The 23,343-nt window shown below is 42.0% G+C and overlaps 1 protein-coding gene across 1 annotated transcript; it reads left to right on the top strand.

The window, feature by feature from the left end:
• The first annotated feature begins 2,112 nt into the window (after window positions 1–2,112).
• LOC143298780 (uncharacterized) lies at window positions 2,113–21,507 on the top strand. Its single transcript, XM_076611736.1, has 4 exons — window positions 2,113–2,816; window positions 10,711–10,869; window positions 18,919–19,000; window positions 19,751–21,507. The coding sequence occupies exons 1-4, from the start codon at window positions 2,687–2,689 to the stop codon at window positions 19,905–19,907; spliced, it is 528 nt and encodes a 175-aa protein (XP_076467851.1). The 5' UTR covers window positions 2,113–2,686; the 3' UTR covers window positions 19,908–21,507.
• Window positions 21,508–23,343: the final 1,836 nt, after the last annotated feature.

Here is a 23,343-nt window from a genome sequence, read left to right as displayed (position 1 = left end):
CGGACCGGATGCGGCATGTCGACTCAGTGAAGGCAACTCGCTAGGATACTGACATACCTTAGAAGATCAAAAGAAAAGTGAGTGGGCGGAGAGGGGTGGTGGTGAAGGTGAGGGGACGGAGGGAGAGAGACGGTTCGTACATGGTGATAATCGTGACAGTTATATGTCACTGTCTGAGCGAGTGCATCAACAACAATGACGACATTATGAGCAGTGGTCTTTGTCGCGGGTTACACACACACACACACACACGTGTGTGTGTGTATTTGTGTGTGTGTGTGTGTGTGACTGTGCAGCGTACACTGACGTGCGCGTCAGTGCGTACCGCGCGCACACACACACTGACGCGACTCGCACGCACGGCACGCACGCGCGCGCACACTCACACACACACACATACGCGTACACATACACACATGCACCTCCTGTACGCGCGCGTGCGCGCGCACACACACACACAACCACACACACACACACACACACACACACACACCGTGGCACCGCGCGAAAGTTCGAGCAGAGAATGAAAAGTGGGTGGGTGACCGAGTTGGCATGTCACAAGTTCACACGGTATCACTGCATGATTTGTAGGTATACATAACCGCTGCTGCTGTTGTTTCTCAAGTTCTGTTGCTGCTACTGCCACTCCCATTATGACTGCAAACTGACATACCTCTTACTTTATCTCTTCCAGTTCAGTATTGATCGTTCTGTATATACTGCTGCCGCTGCTGCTGCTGCTGCTGCTATTACTACTAGTACTAGTACTACCACTACTCAGTACTGCTACTCAGTGCTCAGTGTAAATAAATGAGCGTTTCTAAGACAAGTTCATTAAGTCTGTTCAAAGCGTTTTACACTGAAAAGATTATCGTTTATCTCCATCGCTCCCTCCTTCTAAACGGGATAATGTTGCAGATTTTTTTTTTTTTAAACTGATGTATCTCTATCATTAATCCGATTTAGCTTCAGTCTGAGGCGCGTTTCTAACACTAACGCTACTAGTTTCTCAGTCTTCAGTTCCCACGTCGCGGCACAGTGACGAGGCTGATCTGTGCCCCGGCATGACGCACATCGAGCCCGCCACCTTCAACTGAGTCCATCAATAACACTTGACCAACAAACGAACAAACAACAACAACAACAAAACAATAATAATGCTAATACTAATCAGTAATAAGGTTAAAATCGATGTATTGCAGAAAATTGAGAAGGAAAAAAATCCGAGTCATCCGTCATCGGACCTAAAGCACAACTTCCAAGCTGGTTGTCTCACGTCTCAATATTGCCCAACATCAAAAACGTGTCTTTGACTAGTTAGAGTGAATCACTGAGTGAACATCCCGCTCTTCCGTGGATTGTAAATAGTCATTGGTCCACTGAGACTGAAGACTGCACCAATGAATGCAGTCTTCAGTCTCACTGAGTCGGTGGACTGATTTTTTTTTTTTCCAAGTCGACTGACAAGTACAAATTCCCGGTTAAAATCCGCGATATAGCCGTCTGCACGCAGTACAACCAACCCATGCATAATATATGTTTATTTTGGAGGTTTAAAAACAACAACATTTATTTGTTTAGTTATACTGATCAGTATATATATATATATATATATATATATATATATAATTTCACAGTCAATTTCATCAGTAGTTGTATAACTTACTAATCAAGTGGTTTGATTAGTTCTGATTTTTTTTCCAGACAACCCCTCAGCCACAGAAACCCTCATCTCTCCATTAAATGCATTTGGTTTTCTGAGAAATTGTATTGCAATGTTGAAAAAAAATATATATATATATATAGCCTATATAGTTATTAATCATGAGAGGCCGTGCAGTCAGTGGGTGGTCCACTGCTTACTAGATTGCCACAGTTGCTGTGTTAATTGAATCAAAACTGGTTCCGCATATCGATTAAGTTCAAATTAGCGACAGCAAACGTTTGTAATCGTATGCAGAACCAAAACAACGCTTAGACTGATTATGTCATCAGTTTTTCCCAAAAAGACCACACACGCTGACGACGAATGGGACAACCCCCGTCTTGACACACGGATCGGGAAATCCGCCCACGTGATATGCTATTTTCAGAGTATGACCTCATTAAAAAATTATCGGCACTGAGTCCTCACAAGTTGAATGGACAGCAAAACGCGCTGGAAGTATCTATCGGGAAAAAGAGCAGCACTTGGAAACCAAACGAGATCTGATCTATTTATACAACCAGCGAACATCGTTCTCGTGCTCCGCCTGTTTTCGATTCAACCAGCTGCAGACAGGTGAACACTCGACTGCGGCTGGCCCACTGCGCAGCATACAGTGGCAGACGATTTGCGCCTTTGTTTACTTCCGATCAGCAGCCATTACATCTTCTTACGCATTTTCCGCCCTTTTTTCCGGCGTGGAGGCCAAGGCGAGTTGTTAACTACGAGAAAACTCAAGCTAAACGCTGTCGATTTGACCATACTTCTACACAAGAGAATTAGAATTTGCCTGTATTCATCGAACGGAAAAGAAATCGTCAGTTTCGCAAAGCGTGGGTGACACCGACACAGCAGCGCAGACATTTGTGTCGAGCTTCAAGGCCCAGTCCAATCATTGTGTCTTAAAGCGTTCAACTCTTGGCTCAGACAAGCTACAAGTGACATTCAGAAGTCGGAAAAGTGAGGCAAGGACTGTCCAAGATGGGGAAGAAAATTTTTATTTTGTCTGTCGTCGCGTTCATCGTTGTCTTCTGGTCATCATTCATCGTAGGAGTTCACAGTTCTTCACTTCGCCAGAAACGACAGTCCGAAGACAATGCTGCGAACGAAGGTTTGTGTCGCGTCTTTCAGTCTCACACTTCTTTGTCTTCCTCGCTGATCAAGGAAATTAAAGCTATGTACGTTTTTAATTTCTTTCTTATTTCTGCGCGGGAAGTTTTGCTATAGGTAGCAACGTTGAACAATGGTCAGATGGCTTTCATTTTGAACATGACATCCGAATGGCGGAGGATATTTCAAGGTTTTGTCCCGCTCGTTTATTTCACCTTTCTGTGTCTCATGCATAAAAAAAGATACATGACACATGTAAAGTTAATACATTCTATTCTCATGCAAACTCAGAAACATTTAGTTATTATTAGTTACCACATAGCTCCATTGCCATTGTTTTCATTACGAGATTGAACTGTAAAATGTATTTGTTAATGTTACACAGTTTGTAAGTAAATTCTACGTGATCTACTCATCTGGTTCATCTTGTCATTTTATCGCTGCTGGCATTGTTGCCCAGACTTGTGGTGGACAATGGGAACAATGTGGTGGACAATGGGAACACAGTATCACCTGCCATGGATGCTCTAAACATGGTTCACTGAACATGAATCACTGGCATTGTATCAGACACCAGTTTTCACCATGAGTCACACAGCTCAGTCATTGTTGAGTCCAGAGTGTGTTGCCACCTTCAGAGATATTACAGCACATCTCTGGTCACAGGAACTTGAGTGCAGAACAGCATTTAAAAGAAAGAAAATATTTTGGTCTTCAAGTCATTGATAAACAGTTATTATGATTTTTTGGCCACATTTCTTCCCTTGAACTCTTTCCTCTCGGTATAGTAGTTTCAGAGATGAAAAAAAAAAGGTAAATTGGTTGATAGCATTGTAATAATATTCTCTACATTTTATCCCCTCTCAGTGCTGTAAAGAAAGCCTATAGTATAAAAGAGTGGAGGGGAAGAAATGTTAGTAACCAATTCACAACTTTTCTGTCTTCGAATCAAAAGAATACAGAGGAAGAAATAAGGATATTGCCTTTTTTTTTTCTTCCTTTTTTAAAATTTCTGTTACAGACTTAAAACAAAATACTAATGCTGGACAATAGTGATTTAAAGCACATGTGTGGTTCGTCCGTTGGGATCGATGAGGACCATCTAGTCACCCTGGGGGTGGGTGGGTTGGGCTCTGTGGGTGCGCAGATGACTGGTCAGGCCAATTCGCGCCCCGAAGGTTCTGACACAGTGTGGACAGGGGATGGTGGCGGCTGTCGGGGACTTGCTGGCCCTGCTTTCCCTGGCCTGTCTGCGTTGCTCTGCTGCAGCTTTAGTTTTAGTTTTTCAAGCACATAGTCAAATGTGCAGGCTGATGGTGTGTCCCCCCAAAATTTTGCAGAGGAGGAAACAAGTCTCATTTAAGGTCAAGTGATGTTTTTTTTTGTTTTGTTTTTGTATTTTGTTTTTGTTTAGCTAGGGATTAAGTTGGTGTGTTTTCGAGTGATATTTTTAATTTTTAATTTTATGGTATAGATTACTTTTTGGAGTACATGTTGTTGGTTTCAGTTTGACTTAGTGCATCTGTCATGCAGACTAGTTAGTTCTAGGCAGAAGAACGGAAATTAACATGACAGCATTTTTTTGAGCACTTACTTCCACACCTACCACTGGTATAGCAGGGCTTGAAATTCCCAGGTAACATTCACTAATTTTAGTGGACTTTGGGATGAGTAGGTAAAAAAAACAACCCAAACACCTGTGTATCCCCACAAATTACTTGCATTTTATAAATAAAGACTGAGAAATGAAAAATTAATACCCTAGTCAGTGGACATTATCCATTATAAGTAGTGTACCTGGCTGTATCCACATTTCTTCCCCTCAAATCCTCTGTGTGAGTGGCAGAGTGAACGTCCACACTTTGTTGTAAACACTGATCAGAACACTGATCAGTACACCATCAGAAATTGGTTGTCCAAGGGACAGGTGGGAGAGAGCTTTGCCAGTTGTTTCACCAGGCTTAGATGTCCAGGACAGGACAATGGGGGTATTTTGAGTCCTACAGAGAGGAAAAAAAAAAAAAAAAAAAAGAAAGAAAAAGAAGCTGTGACTGCTTGACAAGACAACTGACAAGCCAGGAGGAAAAAGACATAACAAGTACAAGGTGCCAGGCAGGACTGGGAAAGCTGACAAAAGCCCACCACTGTGTTGGTTTGCCTGATGGGCTTTGGGAGGGTAGGGGGGGCTCTGGGGAAGGAGGGAGGGGGGAGATTGATGTGTGTGTGTGTGTGTGTGGGTGGGGGGGTGATGTGGGGCATGGAGGGATAGGATTATTCAGCCTGCCCTTGGCCCTGATCTGATCTCTCCCCCCTCCCCTCCTCCCCCTTGTCCAGTACCCTCATTCCCCCAACCTCCCTGTTGCACACCCATCCTTCCACTCTCTCCCTGCCCCCCTCCCATCTCTTTCACTGTGTCTGGCTGGAGGAAGAGGGCTGTTTTTGTGTTGACTGGCACAGGGACAGTGCTGGTGGTTGTTTTGTTGAATGTGAAGCCACTGAAGGCCAGGCATCTGCTGACCTTTTTTCTTTTTTTTTTTCATTTCTAATTTTTACAGCAGATGGGGCGTAGCTTTAAAGATTTGTTGACAGGCTCTGGCACCCTCTTATAACTGAAACAGAAAAGTTCTGGTGGTTGTCTTTTCTCTCTGGCCCCAGGACAGACACACAGACACTGAGACAGACACTGAGACAGGTTGTAAATCAATAAACCAACCTGTCAGGAGCAGTGACTGAGAGGGATAACACTCTACACAGCCATGGACTGATGGAGGCTTTAAGTTAACCCCATAGCTGCTGAGCCTTGGTGAAAGGAGATTGATCAGTGTGGCGTGAACCTGGAGCGCTGTTACAACTTTCTGTTTACTCTTTATTGGTGTAGACTGTAACTGGGGGGAATGGTGGCGTGACAGCTCTTCACTGATGAGCATACTTTTCAACAGCAGTCAAAGGGTTAATGCCAGACCTTATATTGGTGTGGCTGAGTGAGTGAGTGACTGACTCAGTTTTCCATTTGTCACCCTGCTCTGGCAGCAACAATTGGCTGTGTGTTGCTTATACTGTGACTGTGAGTTACTATACTAGGGTGATGTTGATGCTGCCTGTAGTTGGTTCAGCTCTGGGTGTTCTTTGTCTTCTCTGGCGTTGGTGGGCTGCAGCTCCCATGTTCACAAATGTTCAAGAGGGCTTTTAGTTTTATATGCACGACCATTAAAATTTTGTACCCTGCCATGTGGGCAGCCATACTACATTCTCGGGGATATGCAGGTTGGGTGTGTTCTTGTTTCCATCACCCACTGAATGCTGACATGGATTACGGGATATTTGATATGCGCATTTGATCTTTTCGGGCACTTTTAGTTTGTTATAACTCTAAGGCATTTCAAACGAGCAAACTTGTCATAAATTGCAAACTCGCACACAAAGAAAATTGTACCAAAGTAGTAAACAGATTCTATTGAAGACAAAAATTATGACAGAAATCTTGGTTTCATTCTACATGATACAGTCCATAGTTATAAGTTAATGCAATAAATCAATTAATTCCAAAATCAAAACTGATTTTATTTGGAGGTTTTTGACAAAGCAAATAGTGTCAAATATTTTTTTGAGATGTTTTGTCTCATTGCTTTATTTACAAAATTAGAATATACAAAAAATATATGTAAAATTTTAGAATTAACTTAATTATGATTAATAACATTCCTGTACTAACAACACAGTAACAGAACTTATGTTCTAATCACTTGTCTCCATTCACATGCTTGTGTTTGTGTGCATGTGTGTGTGTGTGAATGTGTATGCGTATGTTTCTCATTTTCTGTATATTTGATATGAGACTATTGTATGAGCTGTATCTTTGAGACTCTGTGTGTGTGTGTGTGTGTGAGCGCATGCGTGCGTGTGCGTGTGTGTGTGTGTGTGTGTGTGTGTGTGTGTGAATGAGACTGTTGACCGTATATTATAAACATGACGAAAGTAACTGTGTCAGTACGCGCACGTATGTGTGTGTGTGTGTGTGTGTGTGAATGAGACTCTTGACCGTATATTATAAACATGACGAAAGTAACTGTGTCAGTACGCGCACGCACGTATGTGTGTGTGTGCGTGTGTGTGTGTGTAAAACCATAACAGGGGAAGTACTTCAGAACCACTTAAGTAGTCTTGATGATGCTGTGGCTGGTTTAGTGGTTATCAGAAGTGAGTGGCAAGTCCATCAGTTCAGTCACATCAGTCTCACGCCCCATGGAAGTGATGACTCGCTCATTTATGATTTTTTATACTCTGGAGTGGATGAAATGTTATAATGTAATAATAGAATGTATGAAAATTATACTTTAAGCACATATCCATACACCGGTGTATTAAAGTAAGAATATGATTTACATTCATGTTATGTTTTAAAATGAAATTGAAATGATTATTTGTATGAAATTTATATAGCATACATTATTAAACTGAAAGTGATAAGTGTATGGACTCGTAAAACAAACTGATAGTGATAAGTGTATGAACTCGTAAAACAAACTGATAGTGATAAGTGTATGGACTCGTAAAACAAACTGATAGTGATAAGTGTATGGACTCGTAAAACAAACAAACTAACTGTGTATCAATGTGACCATGAGTATTCATGACTCAGACTGAATATTTACAGTTGTTGATATTACTATGAGGAATATGACAGTAGCTAGATGGCTCATCTTTTCACTGTTAGCATCAGTTTGACATGGTAAGTATATGTATCACCAAACATGGAGTATAATACAAACTCCTCCTTTTGGTTCCAGTTTCCACAAACTGTCAGTGATGTATAATATATATAATATATATGTGTGATCTTAATTTATTCTCTTACTGTTTAGAACTGGAACTAGTTCTGAATATGAAAGGAAAAAAATAAGCAAAAAACCCCAAAGAAAATGGAAGTGAAATAGGTTGATTCAGTGTATTTTTTTTTTTTAGCTCTGAACATGCAAAGTTGGATCTGATCACAACATCCATTTCATGGGCTGTAGTAACATCAGTTGATAGTTGATGACTTGATAAATTGATTAATCCTGTTTCATTTGAGTTTTCTTCAGGTATATATATATATATATATATATATATATATATATATATATATATATATATAATATATGTATGTATGTATGTATGTATAACAAAACACTGAAAAGGTAAATAAAAATGCCCACCAAAACAAAAGTGAAGGTTTTTGAGACTCATAATGTCAGTTAATACTCCTTTTTTCTTTTTCCAAATTTGTACAGTATATTTGAATACTGACTGAAAGAGATCCATGAATGAATATATATACTCCCAAGAATTAACATATTTCACCAAAATGATGTGAAAGAGCAGATGCCCAGATTAGATAGAACTTTTAATATGAATCCAGATAGAATTCTAATCGAATTATAGCACTTGCTTGGTTCAAGCATTGTTGTGGTAGAGAAAAGCATGAGATGATTTGTGAAGACTGATCAAGATACCCTGGGAAGACAGATCATTCCAGAACAGGAAGATCCACCCTTTCTGCTCTGAACACATCCGTCACAAACGCACACAGACACACACACACAGACACACACACACACGCACAAATAGACAGGCAGACACACACACACACACACACACACACACACGCACGCACAAATAGACAGGCAGACACACACACACACACACACACACACACACACACACACACACATTTTCCAGCAGTATGTTTATTGGTTGTGTGGTGGGTGGGGATAGGGGCAACAAAGAGAACAGAGACAGAGAGAGATCTGAGAAAAAAGAGAAAAAGATAGAGGATCAGTCTCTTACTCATGATGACAGGTGTTTAAAAAAGCAAAAACAATTCCAGTGTGTTGTAAAGAATTCATAGTATGCTGGTGGTATGCAGTTCAAGCACTGTCCACCTATATGACTATGGGCCGGTCACCACCTGGTGTCCAGGTAGGCTTGTTGGGGGGGTGGGGGTGGGGGGTGGGAGTGGCATGTTATAGGAATGGGGAGATCTGACAGGGGGGTTGAGGGAAGGGGAGATTCCTCAGACCTGTGGGCGTCTTTCATGTGACTGGAGAAAAACAACTTGTTTGATATTATCGTTCTCTCTCTCTCTCTCTCTCTCTCTCTCTCTCTCTCCTTTTTTTCTTCTCTGTCATGTCATGTCACAAGGTAATGCGTACACTGAAGATATAACGATCTACCTTTGCAGCATGGCTCACACACACACACACACACACACACACAGAGGGACAGTTTAAATGTCAGATGTATAGGTTTCCTGGTGCTATTGATGCAAATGCTGGCCCGCTGGTTACAGAGTTTTGTTTTTGTTTAGGGTCCTGGGGTCTCATGGAAGGTCATGGTTGTGATGTGGAACAGTGTCACCATGACCCAGAAACAACAAGCTGGCTGTCCTGTTTTTATGCTGTCAGCCACACTTGACACACACAGACACAAGCTCTAAGTCTAAGCGTTTCACAAACATGGCATCCATATGCACGACAGGCTGCCTACCTGGGCAGAGCGGACTGGCAGCTGCCATTAGGCGCTCATCATTTGTTTCCTGTGTCATTCAATCAGGTTTCAGTCACGCACCTATAGACACTCATGCAGACATGAAACACGTCATGTGTATAGCCGTTTTGGTTTTATTTACCCTGCCATACAGGCAGCCATACTCCTTTTTTTGGAGTGTGCATGCTGGGTATGTTCTTGTTTCCATAACCCACCAAACGTTGACATAGAATGATAGAATACAGGATATTTAATGTGCATACTTGATCTTCTGCATGCCTATAGATATACATGAAGGAGGTTCAGGCACCAGTATATTGACCTGTGAGACTGGAAGGAATCTCCACCCTTAGTCCACCAGGTGCTGTTAACAAGATTCGAACCAGGGACCCTGAGATTGAAAGTCCAGTGCTTTAACCACAGTCTGAATGATAAAGAAATGGTATTGATGAAACTGCCTCTGAAAACAAAAAAGAAAATTGTGTGTTGTGTGTGTGTTTGTGTGTGTGTGTGATGTATTCATGTGTTTGTGGCGGGGTTTGTGTATGTGAAATGAGTTGAGCCATATTTGTGTTGGGCTTTTTGTAAAGACCCCATGTCATTGAATAAATAACGCCACTTGGGACACAAAGCCAGCAGACAGGAACTGTGAGTTGTGCTGTGAGTGTCTCTTCCCTTTCCTCTCTTCCCTTTCCTCTCTTCCCTTTTCTCTCTTCCCTTTCCTCTCTTCCCTTTCCTCTCTTCCCTTTCCTCTCTTCCCTTTCCTGGATGATGACACTTGACTGTTGTGTTGAGTGTTCCCCGCCTGCATAATTTGTGTGTGAGAGAATGTGTGTGTGTGTGTGTGTGTTTATGATGTGTGTGTGTGTGTGTGTGTGTGTGTGTGTGTGTGTGTGTGTGAGAGAATGTGTGTGTGTGTGTCTGTGTGTTTGTGTTTATGATGTGTGTGTGTGTGTGTGTGTGTGGTGTTTGTAAACATGTGTGTGTGTCACAGTGTGGCATGATGATGTCTTGGTGTAAAATTGATGCAATGGTCAATGTCTGTGGCATGTCCTATGTTACTGTGCATGAACACTACTGTACAGTGTACATGTGCCTCATTGCCTTTTCTGTGTGTTTAAAAAAAAAATATAGTGTTCTATGTAATCGGTATATGTTTACAGTTTACAGCCCTGATTTGACCCTGTGTGCTCAGTTGACTGGGCTATAGCAACAAAGGTAGAAGTTCAAGTATGTGTGTGTTTGTGTGTGTGTGTGTGTATGTGTGTGTGTGTGTGTGTGTTTGGTGGCAGCAGCAGGGGTAGTGTGATTTTACTGGATCGTCATCAACATGGCTTATTGCTCTATGTGTGTGTGTGTGTTTCTCATAGAGCCACAGGAAACTCCAGGTTCTGGGCCCTTGCCGGCCGCCTCCTCGGGCGAGAACGCGACCACGACCACCACCACCACCACCACCAGCAGCACCACCACAACGGTTGCCGCTGCCAACACCACTGCGGCTGAACAGAAGTCAGAGGGCACCAGTACAGGTAGACACAGTCATGGGGTTAGGTTGCAAATGTGGAAGGTTAAAGGTCCAGTAGCCTTTTATGGCCAGTGGGGCAGTGAATCTTTGTCCACTGTGTCTAGGGGTTGGCATTGGAAGGTTGGGAGTGTGAGGAGGGGCAATCCTCTCCTGGCGTTTTTCCGACTTCCTCGACTGAAGTCGGGTGCCATTTCTAAAGAGGATGGAGAGAGGACAATCAAAAGGACACAGCACCATGCTGAATCAGAGACTGGGGCCGGTACCCTGAACTTACAGTGATCTCAGGATCACAAGTCCATTGCCTGATTGTGTGATGGGGTTGAGGCTTCTTCTTTTTCTTTTCCTCCTCCTCCTCCTATCCTGTGGTATTTATGTATGAATGCAACTAACTATACGGTTCTGCACTACTCTAAAAAATAACCAATGTGCTGCTGTTTGAAATTAAAGTGTGTGAATGGTTAACCTCGTCAGTGCCCCTTGACGTTTGTATGTATATATACGTCCGCAAGAGGCTTTGCTGTTTGCCCCATGACGTAATATGTCGGCATCATTTCAGGATTTTTCACATTTTGTTTTTAAGTTGTGTCCCAATATCCACCAGTCAGAAAGCCTGATATATCAACTAAACTTAACCACAAAGAGCAACAGCCAGTCACACTCTGTATGATAATTTCTGGATGTTATTGTCACGATGCTTTCAAACTGGCTGATGACAAACCACAACCTTACCCAAGTGGCTTGAAACAGCAGTGTGTTGCAACAAAAAGAAAAAGACATTTTGCCATCCAAGATGCTGAAGAAGCTTTATGTAGCCGTGTACCCGAGTGGTTTTATTATAAAAGGGGGTATGGTACAAAAGAACTAACTAATGATTTACTGAATTAAAGGATAGACAAGAATCCCCGTGCAGGCCAGGAGACATAGAGGCCAGTCACGAAAGGGTTTTTCTATTGTTTTATTTTACAATAGTTATAAGAAGATGAGAATAGAGAAAACAAAGATGAGAAGAAGAGGAAAACAAGGACAAGGAGAAGAGGAAAACAGTGCAAGCGATACATAGCGAGATCTTGGCCTCTTGGACAACGCACACACACACACACACACACACACACACTGTGTACGACACAGCAAGTGAGAGAGAGAGAGAGAGAGCAGGCTCTGGCTGCAAGCAGGCTCAGCCAGGTGGAAAAATGACCAGTGATCACCCACTCTGTCTGCTTATGCAAGTTAACTCACTCAGTACGGCCAGTTCTCTCTTCTCCTCTACACAGACCCCTCGGATGTCCAATGGGTGTCTGAATGACCCAACCTTTAGCTTCCGTCGTCAGAATTGTGGTATTCTTTTTCAACAAACACCTCTTAACTATAAGAGCCTTCCACTTGCAATATTTTGATGGTGGTAATTGGGGTGAAACGCTGTTAACGTTGTCTTTTTCGCCGTTTGTATGGAGTGAGTTAAGCGTACTGCACTGAAGTTAGCATGGCCTGTGAAGCAAAATGTCCCCAGTCAGGCTAAATCTGATAGAATTGTGTTTCTTTCAAGGTGTTCAGTGATAGATTTCTCAATGATTCCTGAACCGATTTACATCGGATAGGTCGCAAAAGAAAGAGCTCAATACCTACTTTATAATGAGTATAAAATGAAATGTTGGTTACTTAAGATGAATTTATAATCTTAATTTAAGTCACCTGAAAAGGGTAAGTTTTAGCGAGCTCATTGCTGAAAATTACAAACTGCGTTAAATCATTTTAACGTAGGCAAACATAAATGGAATAGATTTAAAGATGGAATTGCGACGATTCTACCAGTATATAATATTTGCAGTTTACTGTTCCGACAAAAGAGATATTTAATGAGATATTGCCATCAGAAACACAGAGCTCACCCAATGGCGTATAGGGAACTGGTTGTGGAGTGGTTGTGTGGCGAGAAGGACAAAATGACATAAGCTTAGTGTCAGTTGAAATCTGTATACTGATGAACGATGAAACTAAAATCAAGTATGCATCCAACTGATTAAAGTGTGTGTGTGTAAGCACAACAAATATTATATTGCAGCGAATGATACAGAGACTAGATTTAATAGATGTTTAGAGATTGTGTGTGTGTGTGTGTGTGTGTGTGTGTGTGTGTGTGCCGTGGAAGCTGTGATACGTAGACTAGAAATGAGTGTGTGGAGGAGGGGGGTAGAGGAGGTGCAGGATAATGTGTGTGGTGTGTGTGTGTGTGTTGGAGCTCATGTACGTTTATATGTATTTGACTGTGCTTCCATATCTCTGAAACTGCATGTTCGGTGCATAACTGTTATGCATGTGTGGGTGTATATGTGAATGTGTGTCTAAATGTTTTACATCTATTTGCTTATTTATCTTCTTTTTTTTTTTTTTTTTTTTACATTATAGTTATTATTTATTTATTTATTTGTGTAAGCTTATCTATCATTTATTCACCTTTTTTTTTTCCTCAAGGCCTGACTAAGCGCGTTGGGTTACGCTTCTGGTTAGGCATCTGCTTGGCAGATGTGGTGTAGCGTATATGGATTTGTCCGAACGCAGTGACACCTCCTTGAGCTACTGAAACTGAAACTTAGAGAATAGGTTTAGAATGGGCTTTGCATCAAAACTGGGAATGGCGTCACACATTCTGTGTGAGCTGTTGGAGACCAGCTTTTAGATGTGAAAAAGACGTCTGCTATACAGCTTGTGTGTGAAGCAGTATTTTGAAGCCTGAGCTGAGCGCTCGGCTACATTTAAAAGACACTGACAAGGTTAAATTGAGTGTTAGGTGTGGCAAAATCCTGTCGGATTGTTCGCTTGGCATGACTGAAAGTTAGAATGATGATTTGTAGAGAGGAAGGAGGGTGGGGGAGTTAAAGAGCTAGATGCAGCCAGCAAAGAAGAGAAAGTGGAGCAGGAGGTCAAGTATAGCTCTGTGGCTGACCTGGAGTTGACCTCAAATACAAACCATCCATGTTTCAGGGCAGGAAGCAAGACATAGAGTGATGAAGGTTTATTGAAGGGCAGTATGAACTTACTTTGGAAAAAGACTGTGCACGTGTTAGCTGTAGAGGAGAGTGCTCAGCAAATTGTAGATTAGTAACTGGGGATGACTGAGTCATCCTCACCAGGATGCTAAACGTGCAGACCACAGATTTGTTGTCCTCCAGGAAACACACAGCAGTTTAGGGGCATTGTGTTGTTGCTTTTTCCTGGTTTGACTTAACCTTAGCAGACAGGGAATTCTGTTGTCTGTTCCTGGTTTGACTTAACCTTAGCAGACAGGGAATTCTGTTGTTTGTTCCTGGTTTGACTTAACCTTAGCAGACAGGGAATTCTGTTGTCTGTTCCTGGTTTGACTTAACCTTACCAGACAGGGAATTCTGTTGTCTGTTCCTGGTTTGACTTAACTTCAGCAGACAGGGAATTCTGTTGTTTGTTCCTGGTTTGACTTAACCTTACCAGACAGGGAATTCTGTTGTCTGTTCCTGGTTTGACTTAACCTTACCAGACAGGGAATTCTATTGTTTGTTCCTGGTTTGACTTAACCTTACCAGACAGGGAATTCTATTGTTTGTTCCTGGTTTGACTTAACCCTACCAAATAGGGAATTCTGTTGTCACTGGTTCAACTTAACCTTACCAGACAGGGTTTTTCTGCCATGGGGTGAAAGTGTCCTTTTGTATTATAGATGTCTACTTACAAATTACATACTGATAGAGTTCACAAGATTTTTTTTAGAGCTCACAAGACTTTTTTTTTTTTTTAACTAGTATATGTCAGAATAATGTATTGTGTGTTTTCTGCCATGGGGTGAAAGTGTCCTTTTGTATTATAGACATCTACTTACAAATTACATACTGATAGAGTTCACAAGATTTTTTTTAGAGCTCACAAGACTTTTTTTTTTATTTTTTATTAACTAGTATATGTCAAAATAATGTATTGTGTGTTTTCTGCCATGGGGTGAAAGTGTCCTTTTGTATTATAGACGTCTACTTACAAATTACATACTGATAGAGTTCACAAGATTTTTTTTAGAGCTCACAAGACTTTTTTTTATATTTTTTATTAACTAGTATATGTCAAAATAATGTATTGTGTGTTTTCTGCCATGGGGTGAAAGTGTCCTTTTGTATTATAGACATCTACTTACAAATTACATACTGATAGAGTTCACAAGATTTTTTTTAGAGCTCACAAGACTTTTTTTTATATTTTTTATTAACTAGTATATGTCAAAATAATGTATTGTGTGTTTTCTGCCATGGGGTGAAAGTGTCCTTTTGTATTATAGATGTCTACTTACAAATTACATACTGATAGAGTTCACAAGATTTTTTTTAGAGCTCACAAGACTTTTTTTTTTTTTTAACTAGTATATGTCAGAATAATGTATTGTGTGTTTGTGTGTGAGCATGATGTAATAGCTTTAAATTTTTGGTCATAATGGGTTTTTAATGAGAAGATGAATAAAGGCCAGTGTGAACCCTGCAGAGACCTCTGTTTGGGAATGACTCCTGAGATGGCAGTCAGGTTGACAGTTTTCTATATTTCATTGATTTTGTCCTTGTTCTTCAACAGTACCCATGGCAGCACACTTTGGATGTGTGAAGAGTGGGAAAGGGAGAGTGTATTGGGGGAGGAGGGGGTGGGGGCCGGAGGGGGGGGGGTTGAGAATGAGTGGTCATGAATGTTTTATGTAACTTGTAATGTTTTTCTTTCATGTAAAGCTCTTAGAGAGAAAGGGCGCTAGATATATTACTCTAATTATTATCATGATTAGTCTGTCCTGCTGACAGGATGTTCAGATTTTGGCTGGTAAAGAGGAAAAGATTGTTTGTGATGTCCTAAATAGGATTATGAATTTATAACATGTGGTGCAAACAGTAGGCATTAACACTACGTCTTTCTGGCCCCCTCCTACTCCTTTCCAGCCAGGCCTTTGTGTGTGCATGTATTAGTGTGAGGGGGAGAAGGAACAGACAGCAGGAGAGGGGTAGTGTGCATGTATTGTGTGAGGGGGGAGAAGGGAGACACAGGCAGGAGAGTGTGCTTGTGTGCTGTATGTGGTAGTGCAGTTGGAGAGGGGAGAGGAACACAGCCAAGCAAGTCGTTGTGGTCCACGTTGGTGCTGAGGTGAGAGGCCATGCAGTTTGTGCACCACGTAGTGTTGAGAAGGACCAAGGTATTCATGACATTTTGGTGTGCTGGCCCAACAGATTAGCTCAGAAGGTTAGTGCAAATGGACCACATGTACCTTTGTCATGAATGGGTCATGAGGAGAACTAGGGACCAGCACTAGAGGGCTTCGTGGCCTGTTTGTGATCGAAAGGTGACAAACAAAGCCAGTGTGTGTGCATTATTGTGGCTGAAAGCAGGGAACATACACAGTGAATTGTTATGCATTAATGGTGTTGCGAAGGAACACAGCAAAAGAGTTGTGCATGTATGTGTCAAGGGAGCATCTTCTGGTGTGGCATCTTTGGTTGAGGCAAAACACTGCAAAGTTTTTTTTGATCTGCAGAAAAAAAACACAGCAATGTGGAATATGAATGAGTGAGAAGAAAAAAACAAGAAAGAAAATAGTGGCATGTCTATCTGTGAGGGGAGAAGGGAACACAGCAGAAGTAGAGGGGTGTGTGCATGTATTGGAGTGAGGGGGGAGAAGGGAACACAGCAGAGAGGGGTGTGTGCATGTAATGGTTGTGAGGGGGAGAAAAGGAACACAGAGGAGAGGATTGTGTAGTGCATGTATAGTGTGAGGGGGGGAGAAGGGAACACAGCAGGAGGGGTGAGTGGTGGCAAGTAATTGGTGTGAGGGGGAGAAGGGAACACAGCAGGAGAGGGTTGTGTTTGCATGTATTGGGTGTGAGGGGGAAGAAGGGAACACAGCAGAAGGAGGGGGTGTGTGCATGTATTGGTGTGAGGGGGAGAAGGGAACACAGCCAGGAGAGGGTGTGAGGCATGTATATGGTGTTGAGGGGGGAGAAGGGAAAACACCAGCAGGAGAGGGGGTGAGTGGGTGCATGTATTTGGTGGACGGGTGGAGAAGGGAACACAGCAGGAGTGGTGGTGTGGTGCAATGTATTGGTGTGAGGGGGGAAGAAAGGAACACAGCAGAGAGGGGGTGTGTGCATGTATAGGTGTGAGGGGGGAGAAGGAACCACAGAAGCAGAATGGAGATGGATAGTGTTGCATTTATTGGTGTGAGTGGGAGAAAGGGACACAGCAGGAAGAGGTGGTGCATGTATAGGAGTGAGGGGGGAGAAGGGAACACAAAGCAGGAGAGGGGTGTGTGGTGCATGTATTGGTGTGAGGGGGGAGAAGGGAACACAGCAGGAGAGGGGTGTGTGCATGTATTGGTGTGAGGGGGGGAGAAAGGGAACACAGCAGAGAAAGGGTGTGTGCATGTATTGGTGTGAGGGGGGAGAAGGGAACACAGCAGGAGAGGGGTGTGTGCATGTATTGGTGTGAGGGGGGAGAAGGGAACACAGCAGGAGAGGGGTGTGTGCATGTATTGGTGTGAGGGGGGAGAAGGGAACACAGCAGAAGGAGAGGGGTGTGTGCATGTATTGGTGTGAGGGGGGAGAAGGGAACACAGCAGAAGGAGAGGGGTGTGTGCATGTATTGGTGTGAGGGGGGAGAAGGGAACACAGCAGGAGAGGGGTGTGTGCATGTATTGGTGTGAGGGGGGAGAAGGGAACACAGCAGAAGGAGGGGTGTGTGCATGTATTGGTGTGAGGGGGGAGAAGGGAACACAGCAGGAGAGGGGTGTGTGCATGTATTGGTGTGAGGGGGGAGAAGGGAACACAGCAGAAGGAGAGGGTGTGTGTGCATGTATTGGTGTGAGGGGGGAGAAGGGAACACAGCAGAAGGAGAGGGTGTGTGTGCATGTATTGGTGTGAGGGGGGAGAAGGGAACACAGCAGAAGGAGAGGGGTGTGTGTGCATGTATTGGTGTGAGGGGGGAGAAGGGAACACAGCAGGAGAGGGGTGTGTGCATGTATTGGTGTGAGGGGGGAGAAGGGAACACAGCAGGAGAGGGTGTGTGTGCATGTATTGGTGTGAGGGGGGAGAAGGGAACACAGCAGGAGAGGGGTGTGTGCATGTATTGGTGTGAGGGGGGAGAAGGGAACACAGCAGAAGGAGAGGGGTGTGTGCATGTATTGGTGTGAGGGGGGAGAAGGGAACACAGCAGAGGAGAGGGGTGTGTGTGCATGTATTGGTGTGAGGGGGGAGAAGGGAACACAGCAGGAGAGGTGTGTGTGCATGTATTGGTGTGAGGGGGGAGAAGGGAACACAGCAGGAGAGGGGTGTGTGCATGTATTGGTGTGAGGGGGGAGAAGGGAACACAGCAGAAGGAGGGGGGTGTGTGCATGTATTGGTGTGAGGGGGGAGAAGGGAACACAGCAGGAGAGGGGTGTGTGTGTGTTGTGAATGTTACACTATTTTGTAGTAGTTTTTTGTTATAATGTAGTTTGTATTTTTGTTTTTCTATATTCCTGTATCTTACTCATTGCACCAGGTGGACAGTCGGTTGTGCAAATGATTGTGTATCTGTAGAGTGCTCAGAGCTTGGCCTCAGATCGTGGATATACGCTACATAAGTATCATCATTGTCATCATCATCATCATCATTATCATCCGTATTATCATCATCATCATTGTCATCATCAATATCATCATCATTGTCATCGACATCATCATCATTGTCTTCAACATCATCATCTTTGTCTTCGACATCATCACCATCATCATCATCGGCAGCATTGACATCATCACCATCATCATCATCAGCAGCATTGACATCATCACCATCATCATCATCAGCCATCATCATCATCATCAGCAGCATTGACATCATCACCATCATCATCATCAGCAGCATTGACATCATCACCATCATCATCATCATCAGCATTGACATCATCACCATCATCATCATCATCAGCAGCAGCAGCATTGATTAACACATAGATCTGCAGGGTATGCGCTATGATGATAAAAATTGTAATGCATATTTTTATATTGATTATTATTATTGATTGTTTCAGTGACGGTGACAGTGGTCATTGTTATCCTTGTGGTCGCCATAGTGTTGGGTGTAGCGGTCTTCGTCTTCCTGAGAATACGCAAGTGAGTTTGAAACTTGGTCTGCTTGAAACTTTTTTCTTTTTTTTTTTCTTTTTTTTTCTCAGTACCATTGCACATTTCTCCTTTTCTTCTTACGACTTTTGTCTTCTTCTGGAGATATGGACGTGGGAGCATTTCTGTATTTCATGGATTTCTAAATTGGTGATTTGGTGATTTTATTTTGTTGTTTGTTCTGTTTTGGATAAAAAGTTTTCATTTCCTTTTTACTTAACTTTGTTTTGGCATTAAGACAATTTTTGGTTAAGCAGGCCCTTGGATTGTGGCTGCAAGCTTTTTAGTTCTCTGAAAATCAGTAATTCGCACCCATGTGAAGAACATGTGACAAAAAGCAATACAACGTTCACAATGAAATATACAACACAACACACAGTCTGAAATTTTATGGAACACCACACACTGCAACACAAGAACTCACACTAAAACAACACACACACTAACACAACACAACACTCACTTTACAACACACATCACAACATTGCACAGCACAACACATAGCTGTACAGAACGCACATACTGCAACACAACACAACACAGCGCAACACATACACTACACTACACTGCAACACAACACAACACAGCGCAACACATACACTACACTACACTACACTACAACACAACACAACACACAGCAGTACAGAACGCACATACTACAACACAGCACAACACAACACAACACACACACACTACAACACACACTGACTACAATCCAACCCAATGGATATGCCGTTGCAGGAAGCGCATGGCAGACTACGACAAGAAGACCCAGATCCAGATGTCGTCCACCAGCAACGCGGGCGTCTACATCGACCTGACCTCTGCCCCTGCCGCCGAGAAAGAGAAACAGCCCGACAGCCCAGAGACAGAGCACCTGAACAAGGAGGAAGAGTAGAGGGGAGGACAATATCAGTCAGTGGTGGTGGTGTCGACAGACTGCTGTTCTCCACACCATTCCCATCCATACCCTCTGCTTCATCTTTTACTAACTGCCGACCACACTTGTTTTTGTTTTTTTATATTATTTTATTTTGTGTAATGTGTGTGTGTGTAAATGGAGTTTTGGATCTGACTTGCTGAATGAATATTGTATTGATGAGAAATGCTAGCTTGTGACGTGTCAGCCCCTCCCCTCTCCACTTGTCCCTCCACCCCTGTGTCGTGTTTGTTTTATGGAAATAAATACAACATGTAATTCCTCCCACTGTCAGTTTTTTGTTGTTTTGTTTTTCTGGTGCACATAAATTTTCTGACCATTTGTTCACTCTATCATGGCTCCTTTTTTTTCTTTTCCCCTGCTTTCTAGATTACTGTGGGTTTTTTTTATCTGGTTGTCTCAACTTCCTTTGTCTGGTTTCTGTCTGTCTGTGACTCGTTTTCTCTCGTTGTTTTCCATGACTCACTTTATGCCTTTCTCTGTAGCACCTGCCTGTTGTGTCAGACTAGTTTTTTTCCCACTTCTTGAAAGATCTTATTCTAGGCACATAGAATTGCTCAGTTTGAGTGTAGCTTGGTCTTTGAAGCTACTGTTTTCCATGCAAGGTGTAGACACACACACACACACACACACACACACACACACACAAACCACACCATGAGGTGCAATCTGTATTCTGCCTGGAAAACTTGCTGCATCAGTGTCGTGTGTGTGAAAGGGCTTGTGTTGTTTTGCAGCCTGAAATGGTCCATTTGTGGTGGTCAGCTGGGCTTTAAACAAAGTATGAACAGATGTGTTTCTTTTATGATAATTGATATCCATATCGGTTCTGCTTCCTGCAGAGGTGTGCTGACAAGTGAAGAGTTGTTCTTTCACACAGAAACCACAGGAAATTTGTGTGTGTGTAGATTGTTGATTCAGACATGGGAGGCAACTCACAGCCATTCATAACAGAGCTGATGGCAGACAGAGGGTTCGTTATCCACTTGACATTTTTAGGTCTGTTGTTTAAAAAAAAAATTCTTTGTATAAGAGAGCACTGATAGTGGAGTGAAGGGATATTGGTAGGAGGAAGTTGCTGGCATGCAAAATGGTTACTCATGTAACTCAGAAGAAGTAAGTACAAGTTTTGGATTTCCACCCAGTGCGTTAGAGTGGTGCAAGTGCCAAGAAACGGAAACAGATGGAAAGTCACTGTGAAAGGATCGGGTTTGATTCTATGATGCCAGAGGTCGCAGTGAAAGTGTCGACTGTTGCAGCTTGTTTTGAGTTGAATTTGCTCGTTGTGCATCTCTGGACACATGTTGTATGGTGGATTGGAATATAATTGAAGCGTGAAGGAGGTATTTTGGCACACTGCACCGAGTGTTGTACAGTTTCTGTGTTGTGATTTTAATCATTGAGAACTTTAGAGAACCTTTAATCAGAGGACAGGAAATCTAGAGACTTTTTTCAATGATTTATTTATTTGTCCTGAATCCAGTCAGGTTTTTATCCACTGAAATTTTGATTGTCCAACATGAACTGGCAATAAAAAAAAGAAAAAAAGAAAAAAAAAGTTAATGTGTTAAAACTTTCAGTACTACAAGGATTACAGCTTGTGCTACCTTCTCTGTGTTGGAGGTTCTAAAGGTAACTTTTTTATTTTATTTTTTAGATGATATAAAAACTGAAAGAATGACATTGTGCATATCAGTCGCATTTTGCCTCACCTGCGAATGTTTACAATGATTATTTTTTTATCACTGTCAGAATTAAAGCACTGTACAGACTGGAATAGTTTGTTTAAATACTTGGCTTGTGAAACAATTTACTAGCCATGGTACAAAAAAAGTGCTAGTAAATGTTCAAAGTGGCCCCAAGTTTCTTCAGTAAGTCACCTGAAGTTTATCAAGTGTTCTGTCCCCTTTGGATTGTTGCAAGGTTGAACAGCCAGTTTGAAGAATTTGGATTCCATGCCCAAGCAATACTTGGACAAAGGCAGAAAAGTACCTCCAATGATACCTGAAGTGTGCTCAAGCGGCATGAGTTCATGAAAGTTTTGAAGCATGCAGATCACAGGTCATGCACAAACTTGCATACTGAACTTCATCAGTTCATCCAAGCATTCATTTACATTGGTATGCGTGCACACACACACTTGCATGCACACACACACATACACATAAATGTACAAAGACGAACAAAGTACAGACCACATTCTTGAACACACTAAACATCCAACACGTACATGTGTTGTTTTTTTTTAAAATAACATGTTATGAGTAAATATGTGTCATATTTTTGCACTAATCATGTCAGTAACATTCATAGTTATTGATTTGGTAATTATTTTTATGAATTGTTGTAGGTGAAGACCTTGACTGATAATTTTGAGAAAAATCATATGTTACCAATTCTATCATCAATTTGGAGAAAAATCATACGGTACCAATCCTATCATCAATTTGGAGAATAATCATATGTTACCAATCCTATCATCAATCTGGAGAAAAATCATACGGTACCAATCCTATCATCCCATTCTCATGGACATTGAGGATTGAAATGTTTCTTACCACATTTCGAGGGATAGAATGTGCGATTTTTTTGTCAACATTATTTAGATGAAAGTTTTGTTTCTTGAAATTTTGGATAAAATGTTTTGTTTTTGTGACATCTTTGAGATGGAATTGCAGTTTTTGGGTTACATCTTGGATACCTAAATTCGTGATTTTTGTGACGTCTTCTGGATAGAAAATTGATTTTTTGTTTTTTGTTGTTTTCTAACATCAGGACTGATGTTTGGCTTTTTAGTACCTTCTTGAGGGGTGGAAAATTGATTTGTGTAACATCTCTTGGAGATAGAAACCTGTCATGTCTTCTGGAATAGAGATTTGATTTTAGCAGTATCTTGGGGATAGAAATTTTGCTTTTATTTTTGGTTGTCGATATTTTGGGAGATGTCCGAGACAGATTGAGAGATATGTCAGATGCTGTGATTGGTTGCCACTGAGCGTGGCAAGCACAGAGGATGTGAGGTTGTAACGCAGGCAGAATGTGTGAGATGGTCATACGTGTGACCGTGGTCCATGGTACACTGAAACATGTTGTGCATCCTTTTTGCCTTACGGTGCAGAGTGGTGAGTTTTAACTTCTTCACTTCTTTGGGGATGTAATATCTGTCATGTAGGGTAGTGATCAGACATTACCCTGTGACATTTTAAAAAGTTTTTTAATTTTCTTTGTTTTTTTCTTCTTCTGTTTTTTCAGCAAGCTCAATTTCAGGATCGGCTCATTTGCTGGATGATCAGTATGTTTTGAAATATTAAATTTTATTTAACCCATATACACAAAATGAATATTGTTAGTTGAATTACAGGTTATTCTTGCAAATGGATCAATGAACAATGCA

This window comes from Babylonia areolata, chromosome 24 (genome assembly GCF_041734735.1).
Source record: "Babylonia areolata isolate BAREFJ2019XMU chromosome 24, ASM4173473v1, whole genome shotgun sequence".
Classification (NCBI taxonomy): domain Eukaryota; kingdom Metazoa; phylum Mollusca; class Gastropoda; order Neogastropoda; family Buccinidae; genus Babylonia; species Babylonia areolata.
This window is presented reverse-complemented; position numbering and strand designations above follow the sequence as displayed.